This window comes from Lampris incognitus, chromosome 10 (assembly GCF_029633865.1).
Source record: "Lampris incognitus isolate fLamInc1 chromosome 10, fLamInc1.hap2, whole genome shotgun sequence".
NCBI lineage: Eukaryota > Metazoa > Chordata > Actinopteri > Lampriformes > Lampridae > Lampris > Lampris incognitus.
The window spans coordinates 56086404-56106572 of record NC_079220.1 but is presented as its reverse complement, the minus strand read 5'-3'; the positions used below and the strand labels follow the sequence as shown (position 1 = coordinate 56106572).

At 47.3% G+C, this 20169-nt stretch overlaps 1 protein-coding gene across 2 annotated transcripts in view; it reads right to left on the bottom strand.

Moving 5' to 3' along the window:
• The window catches only part of gas7a (growth arrest-specific 7a), a 43999-nt gene extending 24379 nt beyond the window's left edge, over positions 1-19620 (bottom strand). Inside the window, exons 1-5 of one of the 2 annotated variants that reach the window (XM_056287522.1) lie at positions 19306-19620; positions 11772-11895; positions 7639-7716; positions 5262-5347; positions 3257-3415 (exon numbers count right to left, since the gene is read on the bottom strand). In XM_056287522.1, the coding sequence (XP_056143497.1) occupies positions 3257-3415; positions 5262-5347; positions 7639-7716; positions 11772-11895; positions 19306-19449 (591 nt within the window). In that variant the 5' untranslated portion in view covers positions 19450-19620. The remainder of the gene's footprint in view (positions 1-3256; positions 3416-5261; positions 5348-7638; positions 7717-11771; positions 11896-19305) is intronic. The other variant, XM_056287523.1, reaches the window with a different exon arrangement.
• Between the last annotated feature and the right edge of the window lie 549 nt (positions 19621-20169).

Below are 20169 nucleotides of genomic sequence, written 5' to 3'. Positions count from 1 at the left end.
TTATTCACTCATTCGCGTATTCTCTCACTCGCTCGCTCACCCTTTTATAAGAAAAGGGCTGCAGATCTCAGCTGCTGTGCATCGGCCCCTGTTGCTATGCAACAAATTACTTTTGCCGTAATTCACCCTCCTGCAACAAAACAGTCCTAAGACTTCTGCACTATTCTCCTCTCGTTCGTTTTAGACAAGCTCATTCCATCAGGACCGATTGCTCTCCTGGATTCAAGTCAAAATAATGCACCCAAGTTCTGCCACCCACCGGGCCCAAATGATGCGCCGACATTCCCAGTGTCTGACCCGAACACGGTACAGCAACAAGTCAAAACGCGCCGGCACGAATATTCAGTAATGATGGGAAACATCGAGGACTAATGCATATTCTCTTCAGCCCCTGGCGATCCGCTGGTCATCGTGACAGACAGGACAAGGTGAAGACAAGGTTACAGCATCTGTCCTCTCTGATGCATCAGGCATGGTGTCTGGACTGTATAATTCCACCCATCATGTGTGTGCATGTCTCCATGACAACGGGAGGTGTAGAAGGTTGTGTAATGCCAGCTGTATCACAGGCAAACAAAAAGGTACCTTTGTGGGCCGGCGTCACCCTATAGATTTAACTGTTATCACCCATTATCAGGCTGCAACGCTATCTTTATGACACCGTATGTCATGTCACTACAGCACGATGACGCCGTATGTCATGTCACTACAGCACGATGACGCAGTATGTCATGTCACTACAGCACGATGACGCCGTATGTCATGTCACTACAGCACGATGACGCCGTATGTCATGTCACTACAGCACGATGACGCAGTATGTCATGTCACTACAGCACGATGACGCCGTATGTCATGTCACTACAGCACGATGACGCCGTATGTCACGTCACTACAGCACGATGACGCCGTATGTCACGTCACTACAGCACGATGACGCCGTATGTCACGTCACTACAGCACGATGACGCCGTATGTCATGTCACTACAGCACAATGACGCCGTATGTCACGTCACTACAGCACGATGACGCCGTATGTCATGTCACTACAGCACGATGACACCGTATGTCATGTCACTACAGCACAATGACGCCGTATGTCATGTCACTACAGCACGATGACGCCGTATGTCACGTCACTACAGCACGATGACGCCGTATGTCATGTCACTACAGCACGATGACGCCGTATGTCATGTCACTACAGCACGATGACGCCGTATGTCATGTCACTACAGCACGATGACGCCGTATGTCACGTCACTACAGCACGATGACGCCGTATGTCATGTCACTACAGCACGACGACGCCGTATGTCACGTCACTACAGCACGATGACGCCGTATGTCATGTCACTACAGCACGATGACACCGTATGTCATGTCACTACAGCACGGTGCAGGAGCAATGGGGGTGATTTTAAACTGCACCGCAAGACTGTTTGATTATTATTTTTTTTTGGGAAAAAATCTTATCAGAAGTCACACATTTGCTCTATCGTCTCCATCTGAAGTGTTTAAAAATGTGTTATGTGCTGTGAAAACCCACTTTCACGATGTCACGCTGCAAAGGAATGTATTACCGCTTCTACAAAACCACAGCAAAATGTGCCCACAATAGACGTATAAAGACAGCCTTTGAAAAAGTAAGAAAGGAAAAAGGGAGAGAAAAGGGATTTCTCTTTTCTTTTTTCCCCCACACACAGTATGTATTCAGGGAATATGTGAGTGGTTTCTTCTTTCCCATGGCAGTATTTTCCATCTCAACACCCATTAATCAGTGCTATTGCTTTTGTCACCATGGAAACTGGACTCGCTGCATCTCTCACAGGTCTGTGGGCTTTTCACAATAGCCGGAGTGACGGCACCCGTGGCTCTGGCAGGTCAGCTCTGGAGCCCACCGAGTGCAAAATCAGCCCTGGGAGACACAGAACCACCTCTGTGTCTGCTTGCAGAGCCCAGCACGCCGTCGCCACCGCCGCCGCCACACTAACACACACTCTCCTCGCCTCCCACATTAATCAGTAAGAACCAAAGGATTACGTAACCAGCACCGGTGTTGGAGCAACTCAAGACGGATTCATAATTTCACATGGATTCTGATGTGTCCTGCTGAACACAATAAAGACATTACTCAACTCCTGAAGTCTACTAGATGACCTGTCACACACCACGAGCACCACACGCCTCATCAGTACTGGCATATGCGCAGACATTATAGTCTGAGTGCTTGCTCCCACAGACTAGGAGGTGGGAGCGGTTGCTAAAGTAAGCTAACTAGGGAGTTCTCACTCTCTAAATACTGAAAACGTTGAGCGGGCAACAACTGCAGTGTAGTGTGACCTGCATGGTCTCAGCGGATTAGTGGACGGACCGCTTTTTGTCGGGGGGTGGACACGCCACGCCACACCGAGCAAAACAAGGATGGAAAAACGACACCTTGAAGACCCAGATGAGTCCTCTATCTGACACAGACGAGACAGCAAGGTACTAAAAATACCTGCAGTTGTCTGCAGCGCTACTACAAAGCCTTTGTGTGCATAAGACGTCTCAAAGCCGCGGCAGCGGAGTGAAACTTGATAGGCTACCTGGCAGCTGCGTTTGCATCTGCTCCTGCTTAAAGTCTACAGTGGCTTTGCACAAACAGGAAGGGGAAGGGATGGAGGGTGGGGGAAAAAATAACAACAACAAAAAAAAAGTTTCAGCATGCATCTGGAAACGGTAAATGGATCTCTGACAGGTGTCTGCAACCCCCCGCCCCTACCTCAAAAAAAAAATCAGCTGTTCTTCAATCCCATGTAGTAAACCCCGGCCAGTCCACAAGACACAATTAGCACGACTCGCAGACAGTCCTTCATTCACGCCAGTGTATGCAATAGCACGTCGACAGAGGATCCCCTATGCTGCTCCGCACTCATACTTCCCCGGAGCCAACAAGACGTCTGGATGTACTATAGTGGCCGGAGAGGACGCGAGTCCAACAAATTCATTCTCACGACCAGAAACTGTCGAAAGGGGGAATCGGAGTGGGTGTCTCCAGATGTGACATGCTGGCAAAAACAAGAAAATAACAGAGGATTTTAATTTCTTTTCTTTCCTGCATTCGGCTGAGAGACGTCACCTCTATATGCACGGGTAGGCTTTCCCCCGAGGGAAAACAACAGAAGGAGAGAAAGGGAGCACCTGCTAAAGGAAAACAGGAGGAGGAAGGAGAAAGAGGGAGCGAGGATGAAGTTGAGTCTCTGAGGTACTCACAGTTATCTTGGTTTCCTTGACCTCCTTGATCTGCCTCTTGGCGGGTGAGACGGAGCCGGGGGGCTGTGGGGCAAGACAGGAGGGATCGTCAAAGCTCTCCTCGGTGTCAAAGCTGGCCTCCATCATCTCCCCTCTCCTCCTCCTCTGTACTGGGAAAACCTTCTCCACACACCGAGGCTGCCTTCAGTCTCACAATGCTGTGCTTGCCAAGCTACGCTGAGTGGAGTGTGTGTGTGTGCGTGTGTGTATTCGTGTGTGTATGTTGTGGTGGGGGTGGGCTCAGTGGGGAGATGGAAGCTGCTGGGGGGGGGGTGTGAGGGGGCGGTTGGTCGCGGTTGTGGGAGCGTGACGAGGTTAGCCTATGGTTAAGCCACCATCAATTGGGGGGGGGGGGGGCTGGAGGAGAAGAAGAAGAAGAGGGGGGAATGCAGCAAGGACCGTCCGTGCAGAGAAAATTGGCTGCTAGCACATGGACACAAAGATGCTGGAGAACAGGGGAGTGCAGGGGCACAAGCTTTAGAAGAAAATACAGAAGGGGGGGAGGGGGGGATGGGGGTTTTACTTACACAGCCCTTGCCACACCTCCCTGCTCCCTCTCCGGAGCGTGTGAGAGAAGATGCTTGAATGTGGGAGGAGAGCAAAGACTGTTGGATGGGGGGGATGGGGTGGGTGGGGGTCTGATGGAAATGGCTGAACGATGATGGTCTTCACGAATACTGATAATGATTTGGGGAGGGAGGAGGGGGGCCAAAAAAGAGGGCAGGGAGAAAAGCGACCAATCATCAGCTTCTATTATTGTGCTCATGAGCCTGTGACATTTTTAAGGTTTTGGGGTGATGCATTTAGGTGTGTGTGCGTGTGTGTGGTCTATCTATCTAAAGATGCATGTGTGTCTGTTTAATTGTGGGTGCTGAGAGTTTATTGTGTGTGTTAGAGGACAGAGTGCTAAGCGGAGATTGTTAAGTTCTTAGAGTTAAAAAGTGGAAAGCAGGAAGAATACTGGCATTGACCGGTAGACTGGCAGCTAAATATTGTGTGAGAACTTGGACATTTCTGCATGCATGTGTGTTTGTTTTTGCCCGCCCATGCTAAAATGCATGCATGCAGCGTCTTCACATTTAAGAATCTGTGTGCACGGCGGCAGCAGCTACGTCGTTATCACCCTTTTCCATACGCCAGAGGCATCAAACGCACACCGCATGCAGCGCAGAGCTGCAAAGACATATGTGACTGCTGCAGGGGCTTCAGCTCCCTGCACTGTTCATGCCTCATTACAACAGCCACCTGGGCAAATACATATGAGCAGAGACAGAGCAGACCCTATGCATATAAGGACGCTACATCGAATTGCCACGGACTCGTACTCTCACCTTCGTCGCACAGAACATGGCGTCCGGCTGCACTGGCCGGCGCCTACGATCTGCCCTGGGCTGCTAGCAGAGTTATGGAGATTCAGCAGCGGGTTCACTGTTCTGGGCCCCAGGTTCCCCAACCACTCCTGGCGTGAGCTCAGATTCACGTTCTGGCTTCCTTTCAAAAGCTGACAAACCCTGAGATGTGTCATCCAAATCTCAGCCGCACATATGGCCTAAATGTCCGTCCATCTCCTCTCTGTTGTGACGATGACACGGTATGCCCTCATCTGACTCGTAATTAGTCACGTGGTTTGGCATGTATTCAGTCTTGGCCCAGGCTCAGTAGTGCTAAGGGAGTGGCCTTGGTTTCACTGTACACAAAACGGCAGCTCAAACCCAGTGAAGCAGTGGGGTGTCATGGTTCTGGTTACACTGCATGCAGAAGAAACAAGGAGGCCCGGCCGGTATTAGAGAAGACAGGACGAGCTGGCAGCATGCACCGTTTTCTTAAAATCAACAGCACACAACTTCTAGAGCTTAATGGACATGTGGAGTTCATTGTGGTGATAGTCCTGTGCATATATTAGTGCGTTAGTTAAAGGAGCTGACAGTTTGTTCTGCCGGGTAGCTGCCTCTGACTAGGGCCGTACCTGTCTTCCCGCAGCGGCTTTCCGGAGAGCAACGCCAGAAGACTCTGTAGGATGCATGGCCATCTTACTGGTGGGACATCTGTTGGCTGGAGACGGACAGATCATAATGTGCCAGTTAGTAAAATTACTCCAAGATAAAGTCTGACTTTTGTAACATAACGTGACGATAAGAGACGGCGGGGAACCCCAAATCGACAATGTGAGAGGAAGCGTAAGACTCAATAAAAGTGAAAAGGTCAAATTCTGCAGAGGCTGTAACGCAACGACTTGATATCGGGGTGGGCGAGCCGCAGTTGGCGTGCCAACAAGTCTCCCCATTCATCTTTCTGACAGGTGGCGATTTGTTTCTTCCCTACGCCACAGCATTGAGCGTTCTACATTGGTTAACGCCACAGGACATTTTCAAGGGTAAGGTGGGTCTTTCTGCCGCTGCTCAGCACTGACGGAGACTCATCTCAGGTAGGGCGCTGCATACTTCATCCATGCTTCAACAACCGAGTGGAGGAAAGAGAAAAACCCAGTAATGAGACCGGCCTGGGGGGATCTCCTGTTTTCCACAGTCCTGTGCACAGCTCTCCAGTAATGTCCTGGGTCTTATCCTACGCTACTAACGACTCTTCGTGGCCTGTGATTCATGGGATGTCAGCTCCGTGTAGCACGTGACCGCAGGAGCTAGACCCCCCCCACCCCCACCCCAAGGCTACACATCACAGCCATGGACACTGGCTCGTAAAGGACGACGCCAGCCTGTGGAGACTGAGGGCACTGCAAGCTGACGAGAGGCGGGTGTGAATGCATGCAGTGGGCTTCGTTTATCGCGGGGGGTGGGGGGGGTGCTGATGCTTTTCTTCACATATCATTTATGTGTTTATGTGAGACAGTGCAGCTTTCAGGAGTCAGTCGTATTTCTCTCCAATAACGGCCCTGGAGATCCTGCTTACGACCCCGGGAGAAGGTCGAGCCAGCCCTGGTTGGCCTTTTCACCCTGGACTACACGGGTATTTAATGCGTTTGGCGACTGGTTAAATTTTTCAAAAAAATGAGTTGGTTCTATGTACTGTGTGTCACAGATGCTGTGTTTCCACATGGGGATGCATGAAGGGCTCTCTTTTTCCATTTTCATCACATCTGTTCCTTCCACACTTGGCTTCTCGGAGACGTCCCAAAGTGAGACGTCCCATCGTTCTGCTGCGTCGCAGCCGTCTATAAACTGCACAACTTGTTAAATGGCTTTTTTCCCCTCTGAGTATTTCACGTCTCCCTGTGCTGCACAGGAACAAGGTTTCCTTTTTGTGCAAAACAGCCATATAAGTGATACCGCTACGGACCGAGAGGGTGTTTAGAAAACATGGTCCAACGTGACGTCAAACACTAATTCTGAAAAGCTATCCCTTTTCTGTCTTTTTCTTCTTCTAAGGAACCCCCCCTCCCCCCTTTTCTCCCCAATTGTATTCGGCCAATTACCCCGCTCTTCCGAGCCGTCCCGGTCTCTGCTCCACCCCCCTCTGCTGATCCGGGGAGGGCTGCAGACTACCACATGCCTCCTCCCATACATGTGGAGTCGCCAGCCGCTTCATTTCACCTGACAGTGAGGAGTTTCGCCAGGGGGATGTAGCGTGTGGGAGGATCACGCTATTCCCCCCAGTTCCCCCTCCCCGAACAGATGCCCAGCCCGACCAGAGGAGGCGCTAGTGCAGCGAGCGGGACACATACCCACATCCGGCTTCCCACCCACAGACAGGGCCAGTTGTGTCTGTAGGGACGCCCGACCAAGCCGGTGGTAACACGGGGATTCGGACCAGCGAGCCCCATGTTGCATTTTTCCGTCTTTTAGCCGCAGTTCGGTTCTTCTCTTTGATTAGACCCCTCATTTCTTGCCTCTGTATGGGGATTCATGGGCGTCAATTTCTGGTTATCAGTTGTGGCAGGAGCGTGCTTTTCAATCACCACGAGGGACCGGTATTTACCAGTCCCTCGTGGTGAATGCAAATGAATTCTACACTCCTGAGATGCAGTGAAGAGAAACTGTCCGGATGCATGTACAACAAAATACACAACATCTTACAGAACACCTGGCCGTTGTTAGGTCCTCTTTACCCTGGTTTTACACTTACCCCCCCACCCCCCATTGCTGGTATGCCCCCTTACTCAATTTACCCTCGTGGGGGTCAAGGCAACGCTGTAGCAGAAGAGCACCATCTGTTATCTAAAGATGCTGCTGCTGAGGATGTTGTCAGCGACGGCACACAACAGCCTGCTCATTACTGCAATTTAAGATTCAATCTGGCTGCAATAACCACCGTTCGTTATAATATGGTCCACAGAACAGAAGCACTAACGCAGTGGAGAGGGTGCTGGGATGAAGGCTCGGTATTACCGTGTCGCAAGGAGCTCTGACAAACTGACGGTCGCTGCGGGGACCCGACGATCGTGGCAGGATGGTCCCACGTTGTTTCTGGAAGGAGCCAAAAGGACGCAGAATTAACACTCACGTCTCGTTCCCTCCTTCACCACCTAACACACAATGTAAACACAAACCGCATCATCATGATTCATAGGTTCTCAACTCCTGTCCTCAGATACCACCGGTACTGCGGACTTTCTGTCCTGCTGGGTAGTCGTTCACTTTTTGTTGCCATGGCCACTCCCGATTCCGGCCTCTCCAGCCCCGGTTCCCCTGTCTCATGTCTTGTCCTGCTCTGACAACACCATCCCTGTCCTGAATCCTGTCCAGCTTTCCCGTGACTCATTTGCCCCAAAGCTGTTATCGATTACTCGCTCAAGTTTCTGTCTTTCAGTTTGGCTGTCTACTTTGTTTGTGGTCAGAGCAGTCCACGTCTGTACCACATTACCATTTCTCCACCATGTCCTCGCCACGTGTGTTTCTGATACCCTCACGGTTCCTACCACTAAACCTTTTGTTTCACCTGTTACCACGTCGGCATTTGGGTCCTCAATTCCTGCCCCCCACCGTGGCAGAACGCTCCGACCATCCTTGGACCCAGTGGACGCCGCCCCTCCTGTTCCTGACTTCCCCCTGCAGCTGAGGACCACCTCTGTGTGTTCTCCTGTGCCTGAAGGTGCCATTCCTGTTCTGACACCCCCAACCCCTGCAGCGAATGTACGCACCAGAACCCCCCTCAATCAACTAGGATACCAGGTGGCATCTGAGGGAGGGTTGTACCACCATGGCCGCTCCCAGTCCAGCTACTCCAGTCCTGTTCAATTTTCTTGTAACGTCTAGCTGAAGGTTCTCGTCATGTCTAGCTATTTACCTCGCCTAGTTAGCTTTGATCCATGCCACGGTTACCGTTCTGCACCCCCACCCCCCCACCCCCCAACTGGCTCGGATGCCAGGTGGCGTTTGCGGGAGGGGAGGGAACTGTCATAGCCACTCCTGGTTCTGGCCACATGTCTTGTCCTGCTCTGACAACACCATCCCAGTCCTTAGTCCTGTCCAGTTTACCCGTTACCCATTTAGCCCAAATCTTTCGCTAATTACTTGTGCAAGCAAGTTTGTTAGAACGTTCCACATCTGTCCCATGTTCTCGTCATATTCGCTCCTGATGCCCTCATGTCTCTTAACCGTAAACCTTGTTTCACATGTTTGCATTTGAGCCCTCAATTCTTGCTCCCACTGTGAACTCCCCGATTACCAATCATCAAACTTTCTTCATATAGCAAGTTTTGTACATTAAAATGTAATGCAATGCACTTGGACAGCTGGAGTACATGGCCACGTAGTTCCTTAGGACTGGAGTTGAGTTGATCGATGACCGACATTACAGTGCTATAATCATCATCAGTGCTGCAATGCTATACTACAGTATAGCCCGTGCATCTCATTCTCCTTCATCCACTTGGCAAAGTCTTGACTCCCTCCAACCCTCTTCCATTTACCTATGCCAACGCATGGTCCAGCCTATGGTGGTCTTTCTTTTCCTACCACTAAAGTATTCTGTGTCTCCAAACAGTCCAACCTGAGCGGTCCCTCTAATATACTCGTTCCTAATCCTGTCCTTCTTCATCACTCCCAATGAAAATCTTATCATCTTCATCTCTGCCACCTCCAGCTCCACCTCCTGTCTTTTAGTCAGTGCCACTGTCTCCAAACCACACAACATAGCTGGTCTCACAACCATCTTGTAAACCTTCCCTTTAACTCTTGCTGGTACCCTTCTGTCACACATCACTCCTGACACTCTTCTCCACCCACTCCACCCTGCCTGCACTCTCTTCTTCACCTCTCTTCTGCACTCCCCGTTACTTTGGACAGTTGACCCCAAGTATTTAAACTCATAGGCCTTCTTCACCTCTACTCCTTGCATCCTCACCATTCCACCGTCCTCCCTCTCATTCACGCATAGTATTCCATCTTGCTCCTACTGACTTTCATTCCTCTTCTCTCCAGTGCATACCTCCACCTCTCCAGGCTCTTCTCCACCTGCAACCTACAGATCACAATGTCCTCCGCAAACATCATAGTCCACGTAGACTCCTGCCTGATCTCGCCCGTCAACCTGTCCATCACCATTGCAAACAAGAAAGGGCTCAGAGCCGATCCTTGATGTATTCCCACCTCCACCTTGAACCCATCTGTCATTCCAACCACACACCTCACCACTGTCCCACTGCCCTCATACATATCCTGCACCACTCCTACATACTCCTCTGCAACTCCTGACTTCCTCATACAATACCACACCTCCTCTCTCGGCACCTTATTATATGTTTTCTCTAAATCTACAAAGACACAATATACCTCCTCCTGGCCTTCTCTATACTTCTCCATCAACATTCTCAAAGCAAACATCACATCTGCGGTGCTCTTTCGTGACATGAAACCACACTGCTGCTCGGACTTTTCAACCCAATAATTCTTACATTTGTCTTTAAATCGTTGCCATTTTTCCTCAACAGACAGCTGTTGTCATTAGCATAAACAATGGTGACAGTTACTTTTGGAGCTTTGCTGATCGTTAAGTAAATTTAGAGACCGTGCTCATTTGCAAATCTGTCCATCTGTAGATGTACAATTTGCGTTGCTCTCAGTAAGGCTTTTTGAAATAATGTTGGCTCCCAAGTCACGCAACAATATTATATTATCAAACAAACAAACCTTTAAATGTGAGCAGAGAATAAACTGTGTGAGAGCATATGGTTATGTTCAGTATAAAAACAGCCTCGGTGTATTTTTCTCTACTTTAGTGTGAAGCGTGCCAAGGTACAGTTCACTGCCAGAGAGCTGTGGTTGTTGATGCAGCCTTGGTCTGTCCTGTGGGAGCCTGTCCTCTCCTGTGAATCATTTCCCAGGTGAAGTGTACAAATACAACACACGCACACCCACACACAGAGGCACACAAAAACACAGGCACGCCACTGCCCTGTTGTGAAGAATCGTTTTGTTGAATAAACCCCCCCCCAAAAAAACAGGCACATTTATTTAAAATGTCCCATCTGTTTAGCCTATTTACTGTTTTGCAATAGTCATCTGACTGCACAGACACCCCCCCCCCCCCCCCGCTGGACCTCCCAGAGCATGGCTGGTGCCTCTGAGATACTCTGCAGGCCTGATGTGGAGGCCTTTCCTAACATGAATGGATCTCTAAGAGGAAGATGGGTAGGAGGAGTAGTAAATAGCCTCAGGGACGCACAGTGCTAAGTGAGTGAGAACTCAACGCCACGGTAACAGAGCAAAACAACAGGAAATGGTAATATCTATGGACGCTGTTGAGTTTATCTAATTAGCATGGATCAAACGATACAGAGGGGAAGGAAATAGTGGACGCTGTAAACGAAGGCGAGAACAAAAAGAAATCTACTGACAGGAATGATACTGATATAACAACGGCTAAGAAAGTATTCCAAAGTATTGATAAACCACTCACCCACATCTATAACGTGCTCTTTCAATCTGCTAAAGTTCCAAGCAAAAGGAAAATAGCAAAAGTCCTACCCTATAGAAACCAATTTACAAACTACAGCCCAATTTCATTATGGTCACAATTCTCCAAAATATAGGACAAACTACTTGCTGCTAGACTAGATGAGTTCACTGAGAAGCACATCGCCTGACTGATAGCCAGTACAGGTTTTGACCAAACAGCTCAACTCTCTGGCGCTCATTGAATCTAATTGCATAGACCGAAAAAAGCTTGCCGTGGGAATATTTATAGATCTAAAAAAAGCTTTTGACACTATTGATCACGATGGATTAATAGAAAAATTGGAAAGGTATGGAATCAGAGTGGTGATGCAGAATTATTTAAGCAACAGGTAGCAGTTGGTAAAGATAGGTGAATATAAATCGTCATGCACGGATATTACTTGTGGCGTCCCCCAGGAGTCGGTTTTAGGTCCAAAACTGTTCATTTTGTACTTTACTGATATATGCAAGATATCAAAAACATTGAAATTTGTTTTATTAACAATGATAATTATTGTCCAGCCCTACCCTGTTGGAATTTTTTTTCTTTTCTTGTACAGTGTGAGTTTGTGACAAAGGCTTACCTTTGCTACAACCATTGACGTAATATTTTTGTCCCTGGGGTGAGAGGTAGCAGCTCCAGCCTAGGGGAAGAGGGTTGATGTCAGTCTCCTCCCTTGGTGATGGACTTGCAGCTGCTGACTTCTGCTACAAACAAACACTTGTTTTACCGCTACAGTCTACAGCATCTTTAAGCAAGACAACAGAATCAGGTATAATCTGGTCTGTATCCCACCCATATTTATTCTCTAATCATCATTTAAAACAACTTTGCAAATTGCTAAACAACCAAGGTAGAAAAAAACTATTGAAAAATAGATGCACCAATCAGCCAAAACATTAAAACCACCTGCCTAATATTGTGTAGGTCTCACTCGTGCCATCAAAACAGCCCTGACCTGTCAACACATTGACTCCACAAGTCCTCTGAAGGTGTCCACTGCTATCTGGCACAAAAACATTAGCAGCAGATCCTATAAGTCCTGTAAGTAGCGAGGAGGGGCCAGCATGGATCGGACTCATTTTTCCAGCACATCCCACAGATGCTCGATCAGATTGAGATCTGGGGAATGTGGAGGCCAAGCTAACACCTTGAACTCTTTTTCAAGTTCCTCAAACCATTCCTAAACCATTTTTAAAGGCATTATCCTGCTGAAAGAGGCCACTGCCATCGGGAAATACCGTTGCCATAAAGGGGTGTACCTGGTCTGTAACGATGTTTAGGAAGTGGCACCTGTCAAACTAACATCCACATGAATGCCAGGACCCAAGGTTTCCCAGCAGAACATTGCATCACACTGCCTCCACGAGCATCACACTGAAGAGAGCATCACACTGCCTCCACGAGCTTGTCTTCTTCCCATAGTTTATCCTGGTGCCATCTCTTCCCCAGGTAAACGACGCTCATGATGTAAAAGAAAATGTGATTCATCAGACCAGGTCACCTTCTTCCACTGGTCCATGGTCCAGTTCTAATGCTCACAGTGGACCAGTGGACTGGGGTCATCGCGGGCACTCTGACCGGTCTGTGGCTATGCAGCCTCACGCACAGCAAGCTGCAGTGCACAATGTGTCCTGACACCTGTTTATATCAAAGGCAGCCTTAACTTTTTCAGCAATTTGAGCTACAGTAGCTCTTCTGTGGGATCAGACCAGATGGGCTAGTCTTCACTCCCTACGCACATCAACGAGACTTGGGTGCCCATGACCCAGTCACTGGTTCACTGGTTATCCTTACTTGGACCTCTTTTAGTAGGTATTGACCACAGCATACTGGGAACACCCCCACATTCTCTGACCCAGTCTTCTAGCCATCACAATTTGGCCATTGTCAAAGTCACTCAAATCCTCGGGCTTGCCCATTTTTCCTGCTTCCAACACATCAACTTCAAGAGCTTGGATAAATTGTGCTGTGAATTTAAAATGTAGCCTTCACAACAGTTCATGTAAAAAATGTTAACGTTCATCAGTTTCACGTTCCACTTTTCAGCCTCTTTCATGTTACTGGATGGTGCAATCAGATTCACTATCTGGATGAAAAAGAAAAAACTTCGCCATCCCTTATCAGCACAACCCTGCAGCCTTTGCCACACAGGCATTACACAAGCTTAAAAAGTTTCCCGCTACATTGGCCAAACAGTACTGCAATGTACTTTAAAAAGAAAAAAAAAACTAGCCTCAAATTTTGGAGACTGCTTTCTGACTGTTCACTTTCAGATGCAAAAGTGTAAAGCCCATGTGGAGCCTGCCTGTTGAGGCTGAGCGTGGGCCTGCTGAACTCTATCTGTCCTGCAGGACAGGCCACTCATTTCCACAGCGGCATCCAGGGGAAGGGGGCGGGGATGGGACGGTGGCCGTGGGTTGAATGGACAGACTGATTAATGGGTGCTTTTTAATGGAACGAGAGAGCAGACAAAGATCGTGTCCTCTTTATCGTGAAAGCAGAGTGGGCGCATGCAGTTTGATGTATAGCATAAAAGGGCCGTGTCTTGCTCCCACTCGTTTTCTATCTCTCTCATTCTCTCAGATTTAAGGAACTGGTCCCGGAGTTTGCTGTGAGTGCAAAAGATAGCGATCCCAGAATCCACCACAGAGAGCCGTGCCATGCGGGAGCGTATCTCTGCCACGGGCTTCACACTGAGAGGTCGTTTAGTGCACGAAACAGACAAGTCAGCTCCCCTGACTGTCCTAGTCACCAACGGCCTTGTGAGATCCTCCAGTTTTATCTCAGGCTGTAGCTCCAAACTCAACACATGCCTGTGAATAACTTTAAAAAAAAACAAAATTCGTCTCATCAAAGCCACAAAATAAATCAAAAGAATCAAACAATTCATTACTAAATGACTTGCCTTCATATATTTCATAAACAGACTCCTGTTTTGAGTTCTTCTTCTCTTTTTTTTAACATCATTTCCATTTCTAGAGTATTTCAATCTTCCTCTGGTAAGTCTCACAGACATTGCCTACTTCCAGCTTCCACACAGGTTGTTGTACAACACATATCCTAAAGATACTGCTGCAAAGTCCTTCTTTTATGCTCAGAATTTGTTGTTTTTTCTCCACCCAAATGGGAACCGGAGAGCAGACTCTCCACTCACGTCTACTGAGTTTTCTTTGACTGCCTAAAAACCAACAAGACAAGCTCTGTCAACGTCCCACGGAGGGGAGGACTCCTCTTACCGCTTTACTGTGCTTTAGCTGCTTCAAAGGATTGACTGGAAATAAAGGAAAGCACTGAACCCACGCTGTACCTGGAAAAGAGGATTAAATGACCCCCCAGCCTCCCCGTGGCGCTGAAAGACGGGAGCTTCTGAGAGAAGACCCAGAGTAACAGACGACCCCGACCTCGTCCAGCAAACTCCCTATTTTGACCACTTTGAAAGAACACAGATATCAGTAATAACGGCAAAAGTAAATAAATAAAATGGTTTTGTTTCCAAAACACATTAAAGCTTTCTGGATTAGATGTGATTATTTACTCAAGAATGGCAGTGGTGTGGAATAAGCAACAGTACACAACCAACACAGCCAACATCCCAAGGGATGCTCTACTCAGGGCAACTCCTCAAATAGTTTTCACCAGACTATGAAGCATGAAAACTGACTGCCCACATATTACAAGGAGTACCGTCAATCAAGTGACATCTGCCCTATAGTGCCTCAGGTCCATAGTTTGGACCCGGCTCTACAGGATGTAAAACAGGAAACACGAAAGAAATAATAATAATAATAATAATAATAATAATAAATAATAATAAATAATAATAATAAATAATAATAATAATAATAATAATAATAATAATAATAATAATAATAATAATAATAATAAATAATGGACAATGTTATCATCCTGGCAAATTTTTATCTTGGACTCTAAACATAGTTTCAAACAATCAAAAGGCAGGTTACTTTGTGTGTCATTCCTAACAAGCTCAAACAAAACTACAGCTGCTTTTTCACCGAGAACGTCTTTCAGAGCCCCACAGCCAGCAAGCCCTGACCGCACCGGGACTCTCACGCTGCACCCGTCATAACAAAAAAAAGGGGGAACGTGGGAGACGAATCTGCAGTGAATCCGTGGAAGATGACAAGAAGTTATGTGCGTTGAAAAAGCAACATGTTCTTCATTTTTACACTGGCTAATGAGTGCATGGCAATAAATAATCTCAGCCCAGCTTGACACGTTGTCTTTTCTTACTCCAAGGGAAAGGAAGCTTTAGTGAAGACATAAAGGAAGAAGGGGTATTTACTAAGCCTTAATGCACAGCTGTTGTCAACAAAGAACATTTGGCGTCTCTAAAGCTAACCGGGGGGATTAAAGTGTTTTGGCAGGCTCCCACAAAGCACAAAATGTGTTCAGAAGATGTGCTATCAAAGAAGACGACGAAGATTTGGACAGAAAATGATGAGCCAGTCCAGGCAATGCTGAATAATGTAAGAAGACAAAGTTTTAAAACTATGCAATGAAATAGAATCATATTAATTGTAAAGACGTGTTATTGAAGACTGTTCTGGTGAAGGCTAGTCACAAATCTACAATATGATAAAGATAAAACGTGCACAAAATGGGACAGAGGGAGTGCTTCAACTAGTTCTTATAACAGGTAATGGTACAAACGTGCAAAGTTAATACGCATGAATGATTTGTTTCGGTCATACATTTGTCTGCATATGTAACAGACAGGGAAAAAAATCATCGTCCGTATTTACATCACTCCATTTCACGCAACAAAACTCAATCAACGACCGAAAAAGATACATGACACGTGATGATTTCAAAGATTTTAGCAATAAAAGTCAACTAAAGGTCTATATGAGAGTCCAACACGCTCCCCTAGTCTGCTGTATAGATCCTCTATTCCATCTAACTGTAGCCACCGCAGCTCTGGTGATACACTCCCGCCGGCTAAACAGCCCTTCACCAATCTGAATACCACATAATGCATAGTAAGGTCCTTAATAACATGTTCTTACCATGGTGCTACGCCGTTATACTCAGCCTGCCTCAGCGGAAATCCACTGTGTCCGTTAACAAGCTAATGGTAATGTCAAGGAGGGGACAAGAATTCCTAAAAATGGAAAGCAGAAATCTTTTGACTTATATTTATATATATATGTAGGGGTTTGGAGAGGGAAATGCCTTGGTTTAATCAGTTCAAGTCATTTTCTATAAGTCTTTGTTTGGTACATAACAGATGTTAGGGTCTAACGGCCTTCACCCAGGCGTGGGCAGACACTTTTCCTTCACGCCAGGCTGCACAAAAGCTGACACTGTCGCACTGAGCGGTGATGTAGTCAGACACAACAAGGACTGTTCTGTCTTGCAGTCGCCCCCTCGTCAGCTAAATCAGATTGACCCCTTCATATAGTGTGTTTCCGTCTGGTTGTGCTCCTCACTGATTCAAACAGATGAGGGCCATCTCTCTAAGCAGAATGCAGCCACTCAGGCCACAGCCGGACAGACACTGATGCACATAAATTAGGGTTAAGAAAGACATCTCCCAGCTTCAGAAACCGGGCCTTGTCACACAATGTCAGACTGTTAACGCGGCACTTCTCCTATCGGTTTCTGATCGGGATGTGACCCAGACTGGATCCATGAAATGGTGACCACATTGTGCGAAAATTGAGTCACACAGACAAGGTTATTCTTGATGAGGAAAATCAACATTGGATGTCTCATTCTGGACAAGTCCAGGTTAATTTGGGTAACATGACATTTCCCAACATGTGTAAGGAGAGAATATTCTCCTCTTTAAACGTATAAGAAAATGTATTGTGTCTTTTATGCATACAATACATACTCATTCATTCATTGACTGATTTGGGCTTCATTTTGGAATGCCTAGCAACAGCTTACTGAGCCGGTGGAACAGATGTGACATATATCAGGGATTGACAAGACTTCATATGCAGCAGAAGATACTTTGCAGTGCACAAAATATCATGACTATCCTTTAAAATGATCAACTGCTCAACACCATGGGGCAGCATTACTGGGATAAATGAGTTTATTGCGTTACTGGCAATGTTGAACGATACGATTCTTCTCGGTTTAATAATCTTAAAATAGACTAACAAATGTGCTGTTGCAGCCTCCACACTCTTACTTGTGTGTTATTGCCCTCTAGTGGATGATGTGAGTTGCATGCACACTCATTAAGTACATGAACAGGATTACCTGCCAGAGTTGGGCAGTGTATTGATATGATACCAGTATTCTAATATGCAACTAAATATTGTCTGCATTACAGTGAAGTGATGCAATTTTCTGAAATTGAAGTGAACTGATGCAATTTTCTGTTTTAGTGAAATGTAAAATGACTACCTCTATCTGCTTGGTCATCATATCCACATCTGTATGCATCAATAGACATCCTCAAAATATTGTCACATTATCGATACTGAGATAGTCGGACAAAAGTAAATTTGATTTTTGTCAATATCACCCAGCCCTATTACTTACTTAGAATCAGGAGAATCAGAATCAGGAACACTTTATTTGTTTCCCCCAGCCCAAAGCAGTGCAACACAAAGACAAAAACACATATCTAAAAACTACAAGAACACATATATCCCAACTAACACATATATCCAAACTAACACATATATCCAAACTAACACATATATTCAAACTAACACATATATCCCAACTAACACATATATTCAAACTAACACATATATCCAAACTAACACATATATCCAAACTAAAAAAAAAAAAATCAGTCCAGGAGAATGAACGCCAGCCAGGATGACTGTCGGAACTGCCGGTCTGCATGAGCTAGCAGTTAGCTTAGCCTGCCCCACTTCCACGTCCTGTCAGACCACCCTCAGCGTTTCCTCTTCAGGCGCAGCTCCGGTCAGGCCCGTGGTCCTTGGGCCTACAGGATGCAGCAGACCAGGCTCCCTCAGCTGATCCAACGCCAGCTCTCCCAGCCTGACACCCTCGACACACCTCCCCGCACTCCACACGACGACACCAAAAACACAGTCAACGCCAGGCGAGGCCGCTGCCAGACCGCCCTCGGTGTTATCGGAACTGCCGGTTTGCATGGGCTAGCAGTTAGCTTAGCCTGCCCCGCTTCCGTGTCCTGTCAGACTGCCCACAGTGCCAGTCAGGGCCGTGGTCCTTGGGCCTACAGGATGCAGCAGACCAGACTCCCTCAGCTGATCCAACGCCAGCTCTCCCAGCCTGACACCTTCGACACACCTCCCCGCACTCCACATGACGACAGCAAAAACACAGACAAGGCTGGGTGAGGCCGCCGCCAGACCGCCCTCGGTGTTATTGGAACTGCCGGTCTGCAGGGGCTTGCAGTTAGCTTAGCTTGCCCTGCTTCCGGTCGAACGGCTAGATTTTCGGTTTGACAGATTACGCTACATATGAACATTCATAGCCAACATCTTGTTTTCTTTCTAAATGTATTTCTAGTTTTTCCTCTTATCCCACCCGATTAACCCAATGATGGCATATGGCTGGAACTCTTGTCGAATAACTCCCCTGGCTCACGTTTCCACAGGAAGGAGATAGTCGTAACACCAGCTTCCTTCAAACTCGTGTCGGCTGCTCTCGCTCTTTTACACGCTGAAGCCTCCTCGCATGGATTGCATCACCTTCAGGCCTCGAAGGAGGCGTAGGGAGAATCCCTTCAGTTGCTTGGTTGCAGGCGCCCGGGTGGGCCAGAGGGGTCGCTGGAGAACGACGAGTCCCCGAACACTACACCGATCTACACCCACTATCCCTCGGGTAAGGGTGGTCTAATGAAGGCCTTACCCCGTGGACGCTCTGGCCGCGACCGGTTACGGCGGTCTGGGATACGAACCACCCAGCCACGTGACGAGCAGGTTGCAAGAACGACGGTTTAGTCCGCTCGGCCACCAGAGCGGCAACATCCTTGTTTTCTATTAGTCAAGTAGGAGAAGAATGCACAACTTACTTTTTTCTATCCAGATTTTTCTGACTGGTTCGGAGGAAATTGTCAGTAACATGCCAATTTCTTAATCCTTCTGGCTACAGCATATTTTAAATGTCCTTGTTGGCTACACTCTTTGCCTTACCTCCCCTTGTATTGACTTTGCAGAGCACAGGCAAATGACTTCACAACCTTCAGCAAGCATGTCTACCCAGTAATATGAAGGATTACAGAACACTGTCATAGGGCTCTTGTAACTGGAGCACCGCTTCTGTTGGGACGTGGCCATGTTCTCGTTGTTGAAGTAACTGTATCCCACCCGGGCTTCCTCACACGGCGTTTCCGCCCCAGCTGACTCCCAATAATCCTTTAAGAAGAATAGAATCAATCCCTCTTTTCAAGGTTGTCTTGTTTCCAAGGTCATCCACTCCATCGCACGTCGTCTGTCTTGGGAGCGAGACCCTCCTCTGGTGCTCTCTCTGAGGTTTCTTCCTGTTTTTGCTCCCTGTTAAAGGGTTTTTTTTTTTTAGGGAGTTGTTCCTCATCCGATGAGAGGGTCTAAGGACAGGATGTTGTGTTGCTGTAAAGCCCCCCTGAGACAAATTTGTAATTTGTGATACTGGGCAATACAAATAACATTGACTTGACTTGGCTTGTTTGCTTGTTCGCAGGCACTAATCACGTTAGTGTTTACACCCTCAGAAACAGCTCGTGTAAGTCCGTGATGACACACTGGATAATGGAGAATATTTAGCAGACTTGTAGAGAGGCGCAGCACTGTGTGACAGGTTATCTTTGAGGGGATCTTATAGATGTTTAAATAACCTATAGCCTCGTGTCAGTTCTGTAAGCTGTGGCTCGGATTGGCCTTCCTCAATTTGCAGGAGTACAGCTACAAGAGAATTGCAGAGGATTTGCTCTGTTGTTTTGGGGGGGTGGGGGGGCGTTAAAATAGATTAAAATAAATAGCTTTTTCTAAACCTTTTTAAAAATGTATGTTTATGTGTGT